The following is a 23,060-nucleotide window of genomic DNA, read 5'->3' on the forward strand; positions in this document are numbered from 1 at the left end:
CAGTCACTACTTCTAGGGCTGAGACAGACTATCCAAGGAAGAAACAAATTTGGGATAGGGCCACCTTTTCCAAGCTGAGATTCAAATGTTAGAGGAGTTGTAGCCCTGTAAATGGTAGAAAAGTTTGCTAAGATGTGGAACGCTGAGACTGGCTAGCAAGAAACCACCCACTGGCATGCCAACAAAACTAGCTTGAAGGCTGTCTGGCTCACAAAATTGAAAATATTTACTATCTAGACCTTTATAGAAAAAGTATGCTGACCCCCAAATTACGTGAGTAGAGTGGAATGGAAAATCGAATAAAGCAAATCGTTATTAGAAAGTGTATATCAGAATCTAGTGTGTTATACTGGCATACCAACAGAAGATGCCTAGTTTATTCAGCTCAGTGTGGACAAAGGGTGTAAGAAAATTTTAAGATCAGGAATTTTGTGAGTTGTCGCTAATATGATTCCTGAGGTTGTCTCGTGTGCATTTCTGCCCCAGCCACCACTCCATGAAAAGCTTTGGTCTCCAGGCCCACTTTCTACCTAATACCTTTTGTCAAGCACATGTTTTACTTTTACATTAACAAGACTTAAAACTCAGCTGTTCTGCAACCACATCTTTAGTTTCTTGTCCATAGAGTGTCTCAAAATTGAAATCTAATGAACAGTTTATTTGTTGTTAGAGCTGTGTAAATGTTGTTCACTGTGGAGTCAAGTAGTGTGCTAGGATTATAAATCGTACGTCCTGGGTCCAAAGTCACAACCACTTGTTTTTCTCTTGGGAGAAATCTTCTAACCTCATAATTAAATTGAATCTTTTTTCTTTTTTTTACATTCCACTAAGTGTTTAAATTCGAACCCTGTTTTCATTTGTAGCTTATTAGAACAATACTCTTTCTTTGTGTGTGTGTTGCTTTTTTATTTTCTTAAACTTCTCTGACTGGCTTCCACCCATTGGACAAAAGAATAAAATTCCTTCATCCTGTCTTTAGATTTTTCTCGTTCCAAACACACTTGCATGGAGCCCGTCTTATTTAAACCCAAACCTCCCTCCCGGGTCCCTTCATCCTCCTGTTTCAATCTGGATTCATTGCCCTGTAGGTCAACACTTATCTTGGGACAGACATTGACCCCGTCTGTAGGATTAGATCCTGTTTTCTGTAGCCTGTGTCTTTTCTGAACTCTTCTGAGGGAACTACATCCTCAAGTATATTTTCCTAAGAAAATTGCTAACGAAGGTAATTTGTGCTTCAGTTCAGTTCAATTCAGTCGCTCAGTCGTGCCTGACTCTTTGCAATCCCATGAATTGCAGCACGCTAGGCCTTGGAGAAGGAAATGGCAACCCACTTCAGTGTTCTTGCCTTGAGAATCCCAGGGACGGGGGAGCCTGATGGGCTGCCGTCTATGGGGTCGCACAGAGTCGTACACGACTGAAGCGACTTAGCAGCAGCAGCAGGCCTCCCTGTCCATCACCAACTCCCAGAGTTCACTCAAATTCATGTCCATTGAGTCGGTGATGCCATCCAGCCATCTCATTCTCTGTCGTCCCCTTCTCCTCCTGCCCCCAATCCCTCCCAGCCTCTGAGTCTTTTCCAGTGAGTCAACTCTTCGCATGAGGTGGCCAGAGTTATTGGAGTTTCAGCTTTAGCATCATTCCTTCCAAAGAACACCCAGGACTGATCTCCTTTAGAATGGACTGGTTGGATCTCCTTGCAGTCCAAGGGACTCTCAAGAGTTTTCTCCCAACACCACAGTTCAAAAGCATCAATTCTTCGGCGCTCTGCCTTCTTCACAGTCCAACTCTCACATCCATACGCGACCACTGGAAAAACCATAGCCTTCGCTAGACGGACCTTTGTTGGCAAAGTAATATCTCTGCTTTTGAATATACTATCTAGGTTGGTCATAGCTTTTCCTTCCAAGGAGTAAGCGTCTTTTAATTTCATGGCTGCAGTCACCATCTGCAGTGATTTTGGAGCCCCCAAAAATAAAGTCTGACACTGTTTCCATTGTTTCCCCATCTATTTGCCATGAATTGATGGGACCAGATGCCATGATCTTCGTTTTCTGAATGTTGAGCTTTAAGCCAACTTTTTCACTCTCCTCTTTCACTTTCATCAAGAGGCTTTTTAGTTCCTCTTCACTTTCTGCCATAAGGGTGGTGTCGTCTGCATATCTGAGGTTATTGATATTTCTCCCGGCAATCTTGATTCCAGCTTGTGCTTCTTCCAGCCCAGCGTTCCTCATGATGTACTCTGCATAGAAGTTAAATAAGCAGGGTAACCATATACAGCCTTGACGTCCTCCTTTTCCTATTTGGAACCAGTATTTTTGTTCCATGTCCAGTTCTAACTGTTGCTTCCTGACCTGCATACAGATTTCTCAAGAGGCAGGTTAGGTGGTCTGGTATTCCCATCTCTTTCAGAATTTTCCACAGTTTATTGTGATCCACACAGTCAAAGGCTTTGGCATAGTCAATATAGCAGAAATAGATATTTTTCTGGAACTCTCTTGCTTTTTCGATGATCCAGCAGATGTTGTGCTTACCCAGTTGTAAATGTAGTCTCTCAGTTTAGTCATCTTTTGACTCCTTGTAGTCTAATCTGAAATAACTTTTTATATCTGATTATATTAATTCATTGTCTTCTAGCCTACCATATTGATGAGAAATATGATACTGGTCTAATTCTCTTTTCTTTTTCGGTGGCTCTTTTTTTTCTCTCTGGTGCTTTTGGAATTTTTTCTTCGGTACTTTGGAATTTAGAAGGTACTTGAGTATAGGTCTTTGAATGGCCTTGGTGCTTGGTGGATCCTTACAGTCTAAAGACTGCTTGGGGGAAACTTTCTTCTGTAATTCCCTTTCTTCTATTATCGTTGTTTTTTTCTTTCTTGGACCCCTCTTAACTGGATTTTGAATCTCTTGGACTGTACCTCTTTCTCTTTTTTTTCTTTTTTGGTCTTTTTTGCTTTATGTTCTAGGAAATTTTCCTTAACTTTGTCTTTTTTTTTTTTTTTTTTTTTTTTTAATTTCAGCAACTGTGTTTTTGGTCCTAAGAGCTCTTTTCTCCCTCTTCTTCTGAGTCATCTTGTATCATAGCATCCTATTTTATAAATGTAATAATCTCAACTGTCCTGGCAAATAGATGGGGAAACAATAGACACAGTGACAGACTTTATTTTCTTGGGCTCCAAAATCACTGCAGATGGTGTCTGCAGCCATGAAACTAAAAGATACTTGCTCCTTGGAAGAAAAGCTATGACAGACCTAGACCGTGTATTAAAAAGCAGAGACATTACTTTGCCAACAAAGGTCCATTTAGTCAAAGCTATGGTTTTTTCAGTAGTCATGTATGGATGTGAGAGTTGGACCATAAAGAAATCTGAGTGCCAAAGAGCTGATGCTTTCGAACTGTGGTACTGAAACAAGCTCCAGTACTTTGGCCACCTGATGCGAAGAGCCAACTCATTAGAAAAGACCTTGTTGCTGGGAAAGATTGAAGGCAGGAGGAGAAGGGGTCGACAGAAGATGAGATGGTTGGATGGCATCACCAATGTGATGGACATGAGTTTGAGCAAGCTCTGGAAGATGATGAAGGACAAGGAAGCCTGGCGTGCTACAGTCCTTGGGTTTCAAAGAGTTGGACTAGACTGAGCAACTGAATAATAACAAAAAGTCTCAACTCTGTAGGTGTGCTAGTTATAATTAGAGTGTTGGGATTTTTTTTTTTTAAGTTCTCTTTTCCCTGAATTATACATTTCCTCTGATGCCAAATTCTCCCTTTTTAAAAATAGTCTTTAATACTCCTAACTTCCTTATGTTGGGAGATCCTTGGTTGTCTGCCTCAGAATGGGTAGTGCGTGTGTGTGTGTGTGTCTGTGTGTGTGTGTGTCTGTGTCTGTGTGTGTGTTGAATAAATAGATTTATTACTACTGAGCCTCCCCTTTGAGTAGGAAGACTGTCTGCTAAGTTGTATATGATTGTATATGGGTGCGACATGCTCTGTTTTAGAACAGAGATTCCCAAACATTATTGGTTCACAGTACCCTTCGTGTCTCAATAATGTTTTTCTTGGCACCTCTGGCCCTAAAGAAATATTTAATAGTCAGGTTCAAACGAGTAAATAGCGTAGATCACATAGTATCTGAATGATGTTGCTGTGATTTCCTTTAAGTTTGGGATCTTTCACATGCCTCCCTGAGTTTGCTGTGGTGCTCCAGGTGCTTTGGCACACAGTTTGGGAACCAGGATTAAAAGCCTGGTGAATAGGTTGGTAAGTAACAGGTTACAGATTGCTCAAATGCCAGGATGAAGATAGCTTTGTCTGGGGCTCCCAACACCTACACCAGAGTCTTAATTCTTCCTGATAAATATATTCTGATTCTTTCTAGAAAAACCTTGCATTCTGTTTGCCAGAGTTATCTGTACTCTGTGTTCATAGTGGTGGAGGTCATTAGGGGAACACGTTTCCCCATTTTCTGCCTCACTTCTGCCTTCTTTTTCTCTTGAGATCTCATCCTCCCAGCCCCATCCGCACCCCACCGTTCTGAAGGGCTTCAGCCTCCATTCTAGATCCTGATACATTTTGGGCTGTGGCTTTCACTGCTCTTTACCATTCCAGTTTGTTTTCTAACTTCCAGATCCATGGAATTCTCTCATCACGTGATAAGCCCGACCTCACCTTTTTCCTGTTGTGGGTTTATTCCTTTCTGCACTAGAGACTACTTGTCTTATTTATCTCTTACAGTAACCCAATGAAGTGAATATTTATACCTTTTTTTCACATATAAGGTAACTGAGCTGCTATAGAGCTGGGACTCAAAGCCAAGTCTGTCTACCACCAAAGCATGTGCAATTTTTATTGTCTGTTGGGAAGAGGTACTCAATACACAGATTTAAGATGCTGTCAGAATGATTACTGATTTTTTTTACATTTAATAAAAATCATTAATTTTACATTTTTCATTAATCAGTGATTAATGGTTTTTTCTTTGTTTACATTTAAAAGTTTTACTAGGAAAGCTGTCAGGATTGGCCAGGAGTATAAAAAATATTGATCAGCCTCTGCCTAGGGGTTTCCTCACGTACTGGTTGGACTATCTTGATCACAGATTGTCAAAACAAAAATTACATAGTTCTTCCTTTAAATCTTAGGCCCAAATCCAGGATATTTACAGATGCATAATAATATGTGATGCAGTTCTGGTTGAGATTAGATGGGATACCCGGAATTCACTCCTCACTCTCCTTTGTAAACCCTAAGACACACTTCTCCCTTCAGCATAGTTTTGAAAATCTTTGGTCTGAGGCTGTAAACCATTTGTCTAATTTAGGGAAAAACACATTTTAAGGAGTTTAAGAATAGTTTGGGGGCTTCCCTGGTGGCTTAGATAAAGAATCCACCTGCCAATGCAGGAGACATGGGTTCGGTCCCTGGTCTGGAAAGATTCCACATGCCGCAGAGTAGCTAAGCCCATGCGCCTCAGCAACTGAGTCTATGCTCTAGAGCCCCAGAGCTGCACCTACTGAAGCCCGCATGTCCCGGAGTCCATTGTCCACAGTGAGAAGACACCACAGTAAGAAACTCGCACACTGTAACTGGAAAGGAGCCTCCGCTTGCCGCAGCTAAAGAAAAGCCCGCACAACAGTGAAGACCAAGCACAGCCAAAAATAAAAATAAATTACATTAAAAAAAAGTTGTTTGGTACTAAAGTAAGATCACATGTAAATTACTTTTTAAATACTTGTGTAGGTCTTGTTCTTTATTTTGTAGTTGCAGAACTATGTTGCAGCTATATTGACATTGTCCATAGTGCTGATTTCTAAACAAGGAAATAAGCAAAATCACCATGCTGACTTATCTTTATTGAATAGGATAATTCAAAAATCAAAAATTGCAAAAAAGTGTATAGTGAAAGGTCTCCCTCCCACTCCACCCCCCTCTATCCACTGTTGCCCCTCTTGGGAATAGAGTACTCCAGAGATAACCACTATTATTAGTTTTTTATGTGCCCTTCCATACATAAGCACATTTGAATATATAATATCTCTATCTTTTTACACCGTGGGCAGATTGGTTCTATTTAATAGAAATTGAGCAAAAGGAGTGTTTAGAGTTACATGCAAAATAAGTAAAATATTCCGTATTACACATACATAATGTTTGCCTTTCTTTTAACAGGAAAAAACTGAAGAGTACATCCAAATATATTTATCAAACATTATTTTTAAATGGTGAAAACAGTGACATTAAGATTTGTGCTCTAGGAGAAGAGTGGAGCTTACACAAAATATATTTATGTCAAGTAAGTATTTTATTTTTCTCTTTGAGTAGCAGAGGTAGTTGCTTAACTCAAATTCTTTTAAGTTTTGTTCTTTCTCACTGTATTTTACAGTAGTCTTTTGCATGAGTATTTGTCCTGTCTGATGGAAAGTCTCATTATGTAAGAGATACACTGTGAATATTGTTAGTGAAAACTTAAGTTTGGTCTAGGAAACAGATTTTGAGTTTTCATTGTCATACCAGCCTAGGAGTATGTTTCTGTCACTCCGGTGAGGTACTTATTTTAGTGCCTTCTGTTGACAAAAATGGAAAAAGTTAGGGGGAAAGGATAGAATAAGGACTCAACAGTTTTTAGTTTCTTTTCTCTCTTCCTTAGTGTAGTATTTTGTGTCCATCTTGTATGCTGTCATATGTTTATGAGATACTTAAATATATAATTTCTATGCTTGAATTTGGAATACTATTGAAAAGGAGAACATATATATCTAATATACTCAGAAATTGTTCCACTGAGTGAAAACCTTAGTTGGTTCAAGTAGTAACATAGGAATTCAGTTCAGATAGTAATATGAGAATTTAGTTTTCTTTAATTAAAAACATAGTATTTTGATAAGCCTAATAGTTTCTTTATCATAATTTCTTTTTCATTTTGTTAAGTCTGGCTACTTTTCTAGTATGTTCAGTGGTTCTTGGAAAGAATCCAGCATGAATACCATTGAATTGGAGATTCCTGACCAGAATATTGATATAGAAGGTAACTGGTACCATAATTACTGTTACGTAAAAATGATAAAAACATAACCTTTTTATCCTTTCGGCAGAAAGTATTTTCTTCTAACCTTGTTAACTAGGAAAAAAGCTCCTTTTAACACTCACAGTGAGGATTTTTTATTGATTTACTCTATACTTCATCGATTCTGTTCTGTGTATCCCTAATCTTACTTAGTCGTGTCAGCTTTATCAGTCTGTTTCCTTCATGTTTAAAAACATATCTGCCTGGGATATAGAGGATGTAGAGTGAAGAAAGGAGAAGTATGACCAGTAAACAGTAAGCCGTAAGCAGTATTCACTGATTATTCGCTACACATAAAGATCTTTTCTGGGAACAAGCAGATGTATCAGGTAGTCAGTATTGTTTTAGAGCTATAATGGTCTTTAGATGAGGAAGCTGAGGCCAGGAGGATTTAAGAGACTTGTTTTAGGTCTCAGAGCAGTTTAGTGAGGTAGGATCAGACTGTAGTTCTCACTCCTATCCTGGTACTCCTGTGTCTCTTTCTGGTAACTGAAGTGGAAGTACCCGGTACTAACCTCATGGGCAAAGAACATTTATAAAGCAAACCTTGCAGGACACGCATGAGAATGGCAGTAGAGAGAAGGATGCTCAGGTTCAAACAGCTGTGGTGGCAGGAGACGCAGGAGATGCGGGTGCAGTTCCTGGGTCGGGAAGATCCCCTGGAGGAGGAAATGGCAACAGTCTCCAGTATTCTTGCCTGGAAAATCCCGTAGACGGAGGACTGCCTGACTGGTTACAGTCCATGGGGTCACAAGGAGTTGGACACAACTGAGCGCTCACTCACAGGACAGGAGATATTCCATGCTCCGCAGTGAAGCACTGAACCACCAGGGTTAAGACTGTCATTTGGTCTGTGCAGTTGTACTTAACGATTGATCTACTCAGGGACATCTTCATAAAACTCTTTCCAAGGGTGTCTTAATTCTGACCACTAACTGATATCAAGGTTAGATGTAGGAGAATCCAGCATGATTTGATAGAATTGATGGAAATGTATAACATTGTTATTAAAGCATCATCAGTCCATAACCATTACCAGTAGTTTTATTGGCACCCCACTCTGGTACTCTCGCCTGGAAAATCCCACGGACGGAGGAGCCTGGTGGGCTGCAGTCCATGGGGTCACTAGGAGTTGGACACCACTGAGCAACTTCCCTTTGACTTTTCACTTTCATGCACTGGAGAAGGCAATGGCACCCCACTCCAGTACTCTTGCCTGGAAAATCCCATGGATGGAGGAGCCTGGAAGGCTGCAGTCCATGGGGTCACTAGGAGTCAGACATAACTGAGCGACTTCACTTTCACTTTTTACTTTCATGCATTGGAGAAAGAAATGGCAACCCACTCCAGTATTCTTGCCTGGAGAATCCCAGGGACGGGGGAGCCTGGTGGGCTGCTATCTATGGGGTCGCACAGAGTCAGACACAACTGAAGTGACTTAGCAGCAGCAGCAGCAGTAGTTTTATTAGTGATGATCATCTTATCCTTTTATACTAGATTTAGACATATGTCTTAGTGTATAAAGACTGTCCTTATTCTTGTAATATTCTTACAGCTAAAATTGTTATTTCATTCTATCTGTGTATTTTGCTTTCAGCACTTCAGGTGGCATTTGGGTCATTGTATCGAGATGATGTCTTAATAAAGCCAAGTCGAGTCATTGCTATTTTGGCAGCAGCTTGTATGCTGCAATTGGTAAGTATGCACAGTACTCAAAAAATAATAACACTTGTGTCTTTGTTTCAAGGTATCCCTTCCAAAAACAATAGTAAAACCTAGCTTTTTACAATTTTTAAAATGAATATATAAATATTTCTTTTGTGATAAGTCATTTAAAATGTTTAACCAAAAACTTTACTACAAATGAGGAGGGTCTTGATATTTGTGTAAAATGAATGCAGGCTGTTTCTATGTAGAGATCTTAGAATGATTATTCAGTTCAGTTCAGTTCAGTTCAGTTGCTCAGTTGTGTCCGACTCTTTGCGACCCCATGAATCGCAGCACGCCAGGCCTCCCTGTTCATCACCATCTCCTGGAGTTCACTCAGACTCACGTCCATCGAGTCCGTGATGCCATCCAGCCATCTCATCCTCTGTTATCCCCTTCTCCTCCTGCCCCCAATCCCTCCCAGCATCAAAGTCTTTTCCAATGAGTCAACTCTTCGCATGAGGTGGCCAAAGTACTGGAGCTTCAGCTTTAGCATCATTCCTTCCAAAGAAATCCCAGGGCTGATCTCCTTCAGAATGGACTGTTGGATCTCCTTGCAGCCCAAGGGACTCTCAAGAGTCTTCTCCAACACCACAGTTCAAAAGCATCAATTCTTCGGCGCTCAGCCTTCTTCACGGTCCAACTCTCACATCCATACATGACCACAGGAAAAACCATAGCCTTGACTAGACAGGACTATAATGTGAAACAAATATACTTGTCTAAATCCATTTATACATTTCTGTGCATTAATGGGGCTTCCCTTGTGGCTCTGCTGGTAAAGAATCCGCCTGCAGTGCAGGAGACCTGTTCATTCCCTGGGTTGGGAAGATCCCCTGGTGAAGGGAAAGGCTACCAACTCCAGTATGCTGGCCTGGAGAATTCCATGGGCTGTGTAGCCGATGGGATCACAAAGAGTCAGACATGACTGAGCGACTTTCACTTCTTTCTGTGCATTAATAACTTATCTTGACTATTAAGAAGCAAGTGGCTTATGATTTGATTATTAATTCATATAGTTCATGGATTCAGAAAAAGTTGAGTGCTTACTATATAAATGTTTTCTTAGGAAATAATTGTGTATAAACCACCTAAATGTATATAATCTATTGATAGAATGACAGATTTGTTCATTCAACAGAAGTATATTGAGCAGTGTGTCAAGCTAGGCATAGAGATCCAGAGGTAAATAAAGATATCTATGCCTTATGGCACCCCACTCTAGTACTCTTGCCTGGAAAATCCCATGGACGGAGGAGCCTGGTGGGCTGCAGTCCATGGGGTCGCTAAGAGTCGGACACGACTGAGCAACTTCACTTTCACTTTTCACTTTCCTGCATTGGAGAAGGAAATGGCAACCCACTTCAGTGTTCTTGCCTGGAGAATCCCAGGAACGGGGGAGCCTGGTGGAGTGCCGTCTATGGGGTTGCAGAGTCGGACATGACTAAAGCGACTTAGCAGCAGTAGCTTGCCTTCAAGAAGCTCACAATATAATGTGTATAGAGTCGAGGAGGAAGACTTGATATACAGGCCCAAAAAGTAAAGTAAGAGCTGTCCAATATTATAGATATGATGATAAACTTTCTGTAGCATTTAGTGGATGTGCAAAGTGGTCAGTTTAACCTGGTAGTGTCAAAGAAGGAAGTTGTGTTTGAGGTTGAGTCTTAAAAACTAAATATGTGTTTATCTTGTGAAGTAAGGAGAGGAAGAGAGAGCATTTCATACAGAAAACTAAGACATAGAAATGAGAAAATAATGGAGCATTAGAGAATCTGAGTGGAACACAGATCTAGCATAGAATAGAAGAAGGCTTGGAGGAAAAGAGGCAGAGGCCAGATTACGAAAGTCCCTCAGTACCTTTTGAAAAGTTAACACTTTGCATAAGTGCTTTTGAAAAGTTCTAATCCGAGGAAAGATAAAGTTGTATTTTAGAAAGAGTGCTTGGGATCAATGTGAAGAATGAGCTGAAAGGAAAGTTGAGTATAAATCCTATTGCAGTAATCCATGGGAGGGTCTAGATGAGGTTAAAAGCATGGAGAGGAAAACTGGATACTGGCGAGGTTAAGCAGGGATTATCCACTAGACCTGATGGCACAGATGGGTTTTAAAAGGAAAGGGGCAGAGTCTAGAAGGTTTAAAATCCCAGTTTGAGTCAACATTTTATTTTGATCATTTAAAAAAGTTAAGTTTCTTTTCATGTGGCATTTTTATACTGGTTTATTTGAAATAATAGTTAATAGCTTGTTAAATACCCTTGGCTGAGGTAATTTGACTTTTTAATGTTTTAATCCTTTTGATACTTATTTTCAATAATTATACTTTTTAAACTTTTAATCCTTTTTCAGTTTTATTCTAAATTCACTTTGTGCATTATCTGTGTGACTTGGCTATTTAACAATAATACTCTTGCATGTTGGATGTAGTTCAGAAATTTGAGTAAATTCACTTTCTGCATTATCTTTATGACTTAGCTATTTAACAGTAATACTTTTGCATGGTGAATATAGCTCAGAAATTGGAGTGAAAAATGACAGAATTCAATAAAAACAAATGACAGAATTCTTTCCCTATAATAAATAAAATTAGCTATTTGAAATCTTCTGTATAAACATTTTAGATTAAAATTTCAATGTAAGTTTAAAACAATACTATATTTGTCTTAGGTATATTTCTTAGATATTGATAGATGTTTTAAAGTTTAATAAAAACTTGCTCTTGATTCATACTGTGTACTTGCCTAGCCCATCACATAGTCGTCTGACTATGTAAAAAGGTCTTAGTTTTAAAAGAACAGGTGAAACAGAATGCTGCTTAAGTTTGCAAAGGTCCCAGAGAGGAGAACAGAAAAGAGTTAGCAATTTTTATCTCTGTCTTACTGCTTTTACCCTCTCCCTTCCATTTTTCAGTTCAAGTATTTAGTTGAATACTTCCTGGATTTTTTTTTTTTTTTTTTTAGGAATTTTTACTGGACTTTCAAAAAAGATTTAGGCTTGCTGCACTTAATGGTTTTCTTTCTTCCTTCCCTTTTTTTTTTTTCTCCTTTTTAATATGTGAAAGCACATACTCAGAACTAATTTTTCACGTATGAAATGGGCCTTTCCAGCGCTTATTTATATTTGCAGGATGGTTTAATACAGCAGTGTGGTGAGACGATGAAGGAGACAATCAATGTGAAAACTGTGTGTGGCTATTACACATCCGCAGGGACCTATGGACTAGATTCTGTAAAGAGGAAGTGAGTTGCCTTGCTTGTGTTCCCCCTCATTCCACTTTCGAGAATTTGACTGCTTTGGTTTCTTAAGAGAATGTATAGCTATTTTTAAAAAAGAGGGAAAAAAAGAATAGAATTTGCTATAAAAGGTTCCTTTCTATATTTGGACTAATTAGTAAATTCTTCAAAATTGTGGTCTCTGTGACTGTGGGTGGGTTATACATGCTTATAAAAACTATGGTCCCTCTTTACAGTACATTTCTATCAAATGTTTTAAAGCAGTAGGCATAATAGCCACTACAGTCGTCCCTCACTATCCGCAGGGGATTAGCTTTAGGACCTGGGTGGATACCAGAATCTGCGGTTGCTCACCTCCCTTATTTAATGGTGTAGTATTTTCAAATAACCATCCTTCTGTATACTGTGAATCATCTCTGGATTATTATTATACCGGTGTAAAGGCTATGTAAATAGTTATAAATCCACTGTAAATGCTATGTAAATAGTTGCTGTCTTGCGACAAATTTAAGTTTTGCTTTCTGGAACATTCTGAAGTTATTATTTTTTTCTCCAATATTTTCAATTCTCGGTTGGTTGAATCCACGGATACAGAACCTGCGGATACCGAGGGCTGACTGTATATCAGTGCAACTACTGGCAGTGTTTTTAAGTCTTGAGAATTGCAGTACCCATTTTCAAATTATAAAGAAGGTAACAGAAGTATGTAAGGCCCTTCATAAACCATTTAACACGAACTTGAAAATGAAGTTTTCTCAATTAGAAAGGCTCTTATTAATATTAAGGGAATATTCCCATACTAACTGCTGACAAAAACAGTACTAAATTTCCAGTTGTTAAATTAAAATATTTGAGCATGTCCTAGCAAGATTAATATTCTGTTTTTACTTTAACTGTATGTCCTACTTAATAAATCATAAATATATAATGTATAATGAAATAATTCCATGTTTTAATTTCAGGTGCCTTGAATGGCTTCTAAACAATTTGATGACTCACCAGAATGTTGAACTTTTTAAAGAACTCAGGTATTTGAATTTTAAATAGCTTCATAATTATCCAAAAGACTGTTCTTCATTTGTTAAAAGTATGCAAGACATTTTTGTATAAAACAAAAATATATTATGAAATAGTAAATTAAATGGAATGTATCTAAGTTTCTTTCCTTTGTTGCAAATTATACAATGCATTTTTTTTGATACAGTACATATTATGTCTACTGTTTTAATCAATTTTAATGAAAAAATTCATTGCTGCTATAAAACTATAGAAAGTCTCTAGGGTTACCTCACTTTTGCTGGACTCTTAAAGAATCTAAAGATTTATTTTAAAAACCACCATCTCTTATTATCCAGAAATTACATTTGAGAAAATTGTCTTAAACTTGTTACTAAGACTGATGAAATTAAATTCACAATTAAAGTGGTCTTTTATTTAGTTTGCTTGTTCTTCCTTCCTCCCTTCAAGTAATTTCTGAATGACTGCTATGTGTAAAGTTACTCTGTTGAGGGCTTTGAAGGAGGTAGAGGTGATTATGTCATGGTCTCTCCTCTCTGAACTTACTTGTAATAATGGAGCTAACATATTTGCTATGGGTCTGAGAAATTCAGAGTGGGAATGAACTTGTAAAGGCCAGAAACTCTATAATCACTTTCAGGATTGCAGTACCTTGACAATGGTGCTTCTGAAACAGGGATACAAATGTCCCTGGGAGTGTATAACATTCTGATGGAAATGTACAAAACCAAAGGCTTAACAGTGACTTACTGGTTTTTCAGTTTTGCCGACTTTTTGAGGGGCGAAGGGTAGGGAGGAGTAAGAGAGAAGTAAACATTTTTATGTTTAAATACATCGTGGAAAAGAGAGAATTCAAGTTTCTTTGGGCTTATAAATACAAAATTAATAGAAATGTTATGTTTGTGGCTAGCCTTCTCCTAGATTCCTGGGTCCTTTCCTTTCATCTGCCCTTAAGAGGTACTTTGATAGAAAGATTTGAGAAGTATTGTAGTCTACCAGAAAATCATCACCTAATGATGTCAAGGCATAGCAACACTTTTTCTCTTCTATAATTCTCATTGAGCTTTTTTCAAAAGGAAAATAAATCATAGTGGTCATCCTAAAAATTCATATGCTCTTCTGGCTTGTTGAGGGTGGGGGGGGCAGGGAAAAAAGAAAAGAGCTAGTAATATCATTTCCATTCTAAATTTACACTAACACTTATTTCTTGATATTACTCCCTTAATAAAATAAAAACTTGTTTTATGACCAAGCAGTTCTCTTAAGCCTAGAGGTAAAAGGTTACTTTGAAGATACATCTTCTTCAGTGAATTTTGACAGAATTTTTTTTATTTGAATGAAAGGGAAAGGCAAAAGAAAGGGAAGGCTGCTACTTTATGAGAGCATGCTAAAACTTATTAGGACTTTGCTTTACCTTGATTAATCAGCGGAGCAAGCTCTTTGTTTCCCCAGCAGTGCAAGAAAAAACCATTTGCAGCATACAGTCTGAATTATAAGCATCCTTACATTCAAATAGATTGTTTTTGTCTAAGATTCTTTGTCTTGGGCAAAAAGACTGATGTAGTTTTTTAATTCCGTGTTTTCTTTTGATAAAAAAAGACTTTTAAAAATGTTTTCAGTTCCACCAGGGTCTTTAACTTTTGTATAAAGAGAGGCTCACTACTTCTGTTTTATCTTTTCTAGTATAAATGTCATGAAACAACTCATTGGTTCATCTAACTTGTTTGTGATGCAAGTGGAGATGGATGTATACACAGCCCTTAAAAAGGTATTTCCATAATATGATATGTGTAAAGATAGCCACTCAGCATTGCTTATAGTAGTGAAAAACTGAAAACAGCTAGTGTCCAGTGGCGAGAGAGTGATTATACATGCAAGAAAAGGTAAAGGACATATGCCAGAATGCTAAGTCTTTAGGCTTAGGGAATTGGTATCATGAGTAATTTTATTTGTATTCTGTATACTTTTCTCTTCTAGGAATACATTTCTGTTTTTTCCAAGGTTTTTTTTTTTTTTCCCAATAATTAACATGTTATTTACATGATCAGAAATGTTAACTATTTTATGTGGTTTTCAAGAATGTTTTCAGAATTGAGCTTCAGTTGAATTAATAACTTCATGATGAGTTTTTCACAAATTTTTCTAGAGAATGTTGAGGTTCTTTTAAAGGTCTTTTGTACTTCAGACATATGTCTCACTTCATCCTTTTGTAAGGTTTCAACATTTTTAGTATAATTTTGTTTTCACAACTCTGAAGAGACAAATGGGCTGTTGCTTTTGTTCTGTAGATGGTAACACTTAGAATTCTTACGATTACTACATGGCAGACATGAGGCAGAACCCAGGTCTGTGAGTTCCAGTCTGTTGCTTTCCCCACTGCGTGATTTTGCTGTTAGCCTTTTGTCCTTAGCACCAAGTTTACATTGACATGGTCATGAAGCCTGGGAATGAGTCACCTTCTGGGTGAGATCCTATTACTGTTTTTCCTCAAGGAAGTTTAGTAAATGTGGTAACCTGTCATTAAAGGAAAGTAGACAGCCCATGTCTCTCTCTGAGCCACTGTTAGCATTCATTCTTTCTCATATAAGTATTGAGTGTTCACTATGTGCTAGGTAGGCACTGCTCTGAGTATCTTACCCATATTAATTCTAATGTCCTGTGAGGTTGACATATTATCACGCTCATCTTGCAAATGAAGAAATTAAAGCCCAGAGAAATCAGGTAATTTCCCTCTCTATTAATTGACAGGGCCAGGATTTAAAAATTCATGTTCTTCATTACTCTGCATACTGTCTCAACAGCAGTTAGACAATGAGAAACTCCGTTTTCCCATATTTAATTTCTTTTATAATCTCACATAGTATGTAGTGAAACTTAATTGTTAATTGAGTAAATTAGTATATTTATATATTGTATATATGTATTGTATCTACACTCTATAATATAATATAGAATATTTTATATGTATCTATGTACACACACATGTAGAACATTTACCTTTTTAATACTAAAACAGTAGTGCATTTGAAACCATAAGTATTTTTCAGGTATTAGCTTATTCCTTCTCTGCTCCTCTAGTTTTTATCTTTGGACCACGATTAATGCCATGATGAATTTAAGGCTTATGAGCATATCATGTAATAGTTGTACTTCTTTCAGTTGGTTATAAAATGGAAATTAAATTTTTAGATACTATGTTTTAAGAAAGCAGTTTGAAAATGTGAACTCAAAATAATGAAGTTTTATAGGGTTTTTTTCTTACCTATTTTTTTTATCTAGTGGATGTTCCTTCAACTTGTGCCTTCTTGGAATGGATCTTTAAAACAGCTTTTGACTGAAACAGATGTCTGGTTTTCTAAGAGGAAAAAAGGTGTGATTAAAATTGTTATTCTGAACTTTCTTTTTAATTGAAATTTAATTAAAATTGAACCCTGATTTATGGATAGAGAATTTTAGAGCTGGAGAGGATGTTGGGAATGATCTAACTCAATCCCTTATTTATACTGAAAAAATTTAGGTTGGATAAAGGAGATTATAGAAAAAAAATTTTAATGGCCATCAGGAGCAAAAAAGTGGATAAAAATTACAGTCCTTAGTTCATGATTTTCTTAGTTCACTATCATTTTTTACCTATGCATAATTACCTTTTTCTTTAAAAAAAAAATAATGTATTGAACCTCAGTGAACTAATAAGTACTAGAACATTAATAATTCAGTCTATTCATGTGCTTCTTTCCTGTTGTGTCACTTCAGCTTTCGCCAACCACTGTCTTTAGTTTTGTGTTTGTTTTTCCCTTGCTTTTAAAAAATAATGTTATGACATTCTACACATGTCTTAACATGAGTGCATAACATAGTGATATGCTGGTAAGCTGGCTTTCTGAAAAAAACAAACACACTTATTTATAGCATTAAAAAAAATTTTAATGATAACAAATTTTCTTAGCATGATTAATTTCAGGCTAACATGATACTACTGAATGTGGAGTTGGAAAGAAATGCATGCCATCAGCTCCTGTGAGCCAGTACAAGCCAGATTCAATGTACTCCTGGACAACATATCATCCTGTTTTTTGTTGTTATTGAACTATTTCATACTATTTCATGTGGTATTGATTTTCATTTCCTTGAAAACTAAAGAGATTGAACAGCTCTGTGTGTGTTTATCAGCATATGTTTCTTCTTCTGTGAAATGTCTGTTTGGGTCTTTTTCCTGTTTTAGTATTTTAATTGTCTTTTCTTACTGGTTTATGGGCATTCTTTTTATATTCTTGATAACCAATTCTTTGTCACAAATATGTGTTGCATTTATATTTCAGTTTAGATTTTTTTTTAAGTGTATTGATGAATAGAGGCTCTTATATTAAAATTCAGCATGCTCTTTTAGTCTTATTTAAATAAATTTTCTAGAATTATGTGGTAAGATTTACTAGCTAATTGTCTTTCCTTGAAGCTCATGAACCAAAAATGTATAAATGACCATAGCAATAAAATCTAACTTTATTTGCTTCAAGAATGAAACACTAAATTCCTGTCTTAAGTTGTACTTTATGGAAGTTAAAGAGGGATTTAAGAAATTGTAAAGGAAACAAGTAGAGGAGAAAATTTAAGTTAAAAAACAAAAGTAAAAGCTGGAAAAGATAAAGAAGGTGAGAAGTTAAAAGGACAAAGAGGGTCAATAGAAACAGTAGATGTTAGGTAAATTTTGACATAAATTTATGCTCACTTGAGCTCCAATTGGATTAACTGCAACAGTCCATCAAGAGAGAAATTATTTTGTAGCCTAAGTGGCAGAAACTAGAATAGAAAACTGTGGTCCCCTCTGCCTTCTGGTTTTCCCACTCTAGGCTCTCTGTCCCAGCCTCAGTAGTATAAAAGTATACAGTTTAAGAAAACTTTTCAGGGAAGCATTTCCTGCATAAGGCAGAATGTATGTCTGATGCCCTTGTTTTTCAAAGAGGACTTCAGAAGTTTATTTCAAACAGTTTTTAAATTATAAAAGTGACAGATACCTAGAAAATAAGACCAAAAAGATCACTTGTAGTCCCCTTACCCACTATATTTTAGTATATTCCTCTTTGTTGTCGTTTAGTCACTCAGTCGTGTCCGACTCTTTTGCGATGCCATGTATTGTAGCCCACCAGGCTCTTCTGTCCATGGGGTTCTCCAGGCAAGAATACTGTAATGTGTTGCCATTTGCTTCTCCAGGGATCTTCTTGACCCAGGGATTGAGCCCAAGTCTCCCTCATTGCAGGCAAATTCTTTATCGTCTGAGCCACCAGGAAAGCCCAGGGGAAGCCCGATATTCCTCTTAGGTTATCTTATTTGTCTTTTCAGATATACGTCAGGACCAAGAGAACAATAGGAATTTAGAAAATTTTCTGCATAGTTATACTTAAGGATTACTTAATTCCCTATCATAGCAACAAGGCTGAGTCCACTGCTGTGAGTTTACCTTGTAACAGAAAACAGGCTAAGGATTATGTGCAAGTCCATGCTTGATAGCAGCAGGCCTTTCCTTCCTACTCAGAGCATATTGGAATGCAGCTGAGAGTATATTTGGGAATAAGCTTAAATTCTCCCTAGAAGAAAAAATCCATAACTTTGAATTATTTTAACAATAAATACTACCCTGTGTTGCAGATTCACAGCTACAATGTCTTTGTATCTTATTTTGTATTGTAGTACAGAATTAAAGTTTTAAGTAATGTTCATCGCTTGTAACTAAAGTGTAAATTAGAAAGATGCCGAGAAATGTTCCGGGTCCTCGGTGTCTTGTGAAGACCCTTGAATGAGGCATTTGGGCTCGAGTTCCACTGAAGTGTTCAGTCCCTGGGAAAAGGGATTCTGGAAAGATATCATACCCTTAACCACCATTCTCAAGCCTTCCTTTCCCACCTTGCTGGGCTGTGTGCTGTAAGCTCCAGTCCTCAGAAAAGCATCAATTGAATTCCCAGCCCAAGGGTCTAATTAGGACCAAAGTTAATTTCCTGGGGCTTTTTTTTCTAAATCTCCCCAAGTTTGAATAGATAAATTAATAAATTTTGAAAATAAAAACTATTTAGTTTAAGCTTTTTTGTTTGGTTTTATTTGTTTTGTAGATTTTGAAGGTATGACCTTCCTTGAAACTGAGCAAGGAAAACCATTTGTGTCAGTATTCAGACATCTAAGGTTACAGTATATTATCAGTGATTTGGCCTCTGCAAGAATTATTGAACAGGATTCTCTAGTACCTTCAGGTAAGAACAGGATAAAATTGTGATTTTTAAGTAAAATCTTTCTGATTGTAATAGTAATATATATATCATAGAAAAATAATAATGAAGAAAATAGAAGTTATCCTTAATTCCAGTAAGGATTTCTATACCAAGCAGAATCATACCATGTAGATAATTTTCTGTGTTCATATTTATATATATATATATATATTTGAGTATCTTCCCATATCTTTAAATACTCTTCAGAACATTTAAGTGGCTGTATAGTATTCTATAATGTGGGTGTTCTTTAATTTGCTTTCTTTCCAGTACACTATTTTGGACCAGACTTTGATTTTCGAAGTGTTATTTAAAGGTCAACTTCTTTTTCTATCAATACTCCTTAAATTTGCTGTTTTCTTTTTCGTATCCTAGTCTTAAACTTTATGTCAAAGCAGATGTAGTATGTTTGCTAGTTATGACTTAAAACTTGTGAAACAATTACTGTTTTAATTTTCTAAGTTAAGTGTCTAGTGCTTGTGTAGGATTAAATTTAGTACTATATTCACATTTAAGAAATAGAAAGTAACATTTGAAGATTTACTTGTAAATTTGTATAGATTTATCTGAAAATTATAATTTTTTGACACCTTAGTTTTTAACATAATTGTGTTTATAGATTTAAATTGTTGAAATCTGTATATTTATTTATAAAGGTATTCAATGGAAAACAAACTGAGAGTTAACATTTCTGGTAAAGTAATGCATTTTTTAATAAAATCACTCTAGGCAGGTTTATAGATAGTGCTTTTTTGTTAATTTTTTATAATTCATTTGTATTATATTTGTGTGGGTTGTGGGTCTGAGATTTGTTTGTTTGCTCAGTCACCATTTCATTTGAAGATCATTTTCCCCTTTAGTATAGCAGATTTATACTAGTTTAAGTATATATTATACACCAGACACTAGCAGTGTGTGACATTAGATGTCAGGGCTTATTACATACTCCCACTCTAATCATACTTCTTTTAAGACTTTCTCTAATGAATTTTTAAAGAGTTTAAAAAATAAATTCCATTTTAAAGTAGTTTAATTTAGGTGTATCTGTGATGCAGGGGGATAAGCTTTATATTTTTGGAATGTAAGATGGGCTTAAATATTTCTAGTCTGAAATATTTTGCTTCAATATAAAATTGAAAAGAATTTAGATCCCAAATTTCTGACCAGATTTCATCCATGATTTTTTCTGACTTAAAATTACAATAGAGGGCACTTTTTTTCATTTTAAAATATAAATGGACAAATAGTTTTTCCTGTATATCTGAATAAATTATAATTTCAAAAGCAGGGTATAAATAAAATTAAATCCCATGCTGTTTGTGAGAGGGCAAAATGTGGCCACATAGCTCACATCTTCAAGATACCTTGGTATATGCTCTCAATAGGAATGTATCCTAGATTTGAAATAAGTGAAAATAGTTTCAATTATTTAGCTAAAATTCGCTGATCATTTTTCAGAAATAGTGCCAAATGTGTTAACATTATTCAGTTATATGTTCAGTAATCTGGGAAATTTTAATATATACATTTTTTATTATCTTTAGGTCAGAATTAAATTCAAATGGAGATTAAATGAGAAAAAAAATTAAAATTTTAATAGAAAGTGAAGTTGCTCAGTTGTGTCCAACTCTTTGCAACCCCACGGGCTGACTGTAAACTACCAGGCCCCTCCGTCCATGGGATTTTCCAGGCAAGAATACTGGAGTGGATTGCTATTTCCTTCTCCAGGAGATCTTGCCAACCCAGGGATTGAATCCAGGTCTCCCGCATTGTAGGCTGACGCTTTACCATCTGAACCACCTGTTAATTCCAAATTAAATCCAGACTTTGTGTAGAAACATTGTAGTATTTTAGGATTTAACTGTGTTGAGCGCAGTTGAATTCTATTATTTCATAGAATTAGATTTGTTGTGTTCAGTCTTTCAGTTGTGTCTGACTCTTTGTGACAACATGGACTGCAGCACACCAGGATTCCCCGTCCTTCACCATCTCCTGGAGTTTATTCAAATTCATGTCCATTGAGTTGGTGATGCTATCTAACCATCTCATCCTCTGCCACCCCCTTCTCCTTTTGCCTTCAGTCTTTCCCAGCATCAGGATCTTCCAGTGAATAGACTTCTTGCGTTAGGTTGCCAAAGTATTGCAGCTTCAGCTTCATCAGTCCTTCTAATGAGTATTCAGGGTTGATTTCCTATAGGACTGACTGGTTTGATCTCCTTGCAGTCCAAGGGGCTCTCAGGAGTCTTTTCCAGTACCGCAATTCAAAAGCATCAGTTCTTTGGTGCTCAGCCTTTTTTGTAGCCCAGCTCTCATGAATTAGATTTACCTTGTGAAAGTGAAGCTGCTCAGTCGTGTCCGACTCTTCAAGACCCCATGGACTATATCCTACCAGGCTCCTCTGTCCATGGAATTTTCCAGGCAAGAGTACTGGAGTGGGTTGCCATTTCCTTCTCCAGGGGATCTTCCCGATGCAGGGATTGAACCCGAGTCTCCTGCACTGCAGGCAGACGCTTTACCCTCTGAGCCACCAGAGAAACCACCTTAGGTGAGGTCATTAAGTCTGTTTTGTTCTGTGCTCTCATTGTCATGCTTCCCTCCCCATTGATACCTCTGACCTATCTTGTTACCATCTCTCCCAGACCTTTCTCTTTATGTCTTCTCCTATATTCCCTCCATTTTATTTAGCTCTCTCAGAAGAGAGTATTTTCCCTCTGTGGAGGACTTTTTCTTAACACATCCTGCTAATAAAGGGTTAGGAGGCCAGATAGTCATCAGCCCAGCCACCTCAGTGCCCTTTGTAAATCCTTGTTGCATGTGATCCAGCTCATACTCTCTTCTCTCTCTTCTGACCCCCAGTCTTTTCTTTCACATTCATTTGAGACCTGGACACTTGATTTCTCTCTGCTTCTCCACCCTTCTTCAGTAATGTAATGTGTCCATGTTATCATTACTGTTCGCTAGACTCAGAGTAATTTTACCTTAACTCCTGTAGCATTTATCTGCTGATCATTAAGCACTTGCTACATTTCAGTCTTTCTGTAACCCAGAATTTCTCAGCATCAGAAATCCAGTAGTTTGCAGGCTATAAATAACTTTCTAGATGGTTCGTGGTCTCATTCCTCTTACACTGTTATTTGATTTCCAGTCCATTTTAAACTCCATTTTCTGCCAGTCTTTCAGGTCTCCTTTTTTCTTATTTCAGACCTGATTTCATGTTAGATCATCTGAACCACTCTCTCTCATGGTTGCCTTCAACTTTCTGTCCTACTTTACAAAATTCTAAAACTAAACTAAACCTTCTTTGTTCTAATACCCTGTACTTTGTGCTGAGTACTGCTCCAGAACATTCTGTAACTTTTGTATTGGTGCCACTGCAAACTCAAATTTCATTGCTAAGCTTGTACCTTGCGACTCCTTATATCACTTTTACTTGGTCACTGTTTTTAATTTGCTTCAGCAATTGTTTATCAAACTTCTGCCCCTCTGTTCAAGCTTCCTCTCCAGTCACCTCACTATCAGTGGGTCGTGGTGGTTTAGTCGCTAAGTTGTGTCTGACTCTTGCGATCCTGTGGACTGTAACCTGCCAGGCTCCTCTGTCCATGGGATTCTCCAGGCCAGAATACTGGAGTGGGTTGCCATTTCCTTCTCCAGGGGATCTTGCCTACCCAGGAATCGAGCCTGTGTCTCCTGCATTGCAGGCAGATTCTTTACCAACTGAGTTACGAGGAGAAGCCCATGGGAACTCTTGTTTTTAATATAAATTCAGGGTAATCAGGCAAAGGTTTATTT

General features: G+C 37.2%; 1 protein-coding gene across 1 annotated transcript in view; it reads left to right on the forward strand.

The window, feature by feature from the left end:
• The window catches only part of GMCL1 (germ cell-less, spermatogenesis associated 1), a 56,018-nt gene that overhangs the window by 2,637 nt on the left and 30,321 nt on the right, over nt 1-23,060 (forward strand). Inside the window, exons 2-9 of the mRNA XM_013967786.2 lie at nt 6,167-6,290; nt 6,926-7,022; nt 8,659-8,756; nt 11,891-12,003; nt 12,960-13,025; nt 14,698-14,782; nt 16,294-16,384; nt 19,116-19,253. Of these exons, the coding sequence (XP_013823240.1) occupies nt 6,167-6,290; nt 6,926-7,022; nt 8,659-8,756; nt 11,891-12,003; nt 12,960-13,025; nt 14,698-14,782; nt 16,294-16,384; nt 19,116-19,253 (812 nt within the window). The remainder of the gene's footprint in view (nt 1-6,166; nt 6,291-6,925; nt 7,023-8,658; nt 8,757-11,890; nt 12,004-12,959; nt 13,026-14,697; nt 14,783-16,293; nt 16,385-19,115; nt 19,254-23,060) is intronic.

Source organism: Capra hircus, chromosome 11, assembly GCF_001704415.2.
Source record: "Capra hircus breed San Clemente chromosome 11, ASM170441v1, whole genome shotgun sequence".
Classification (NCBI taxonomy): domain Eukaryota; kingdom Metazoa; phylum Chordata; class Mammalia; order Artiodactyla; family Bovidae; genus Capra; species Capra hircus.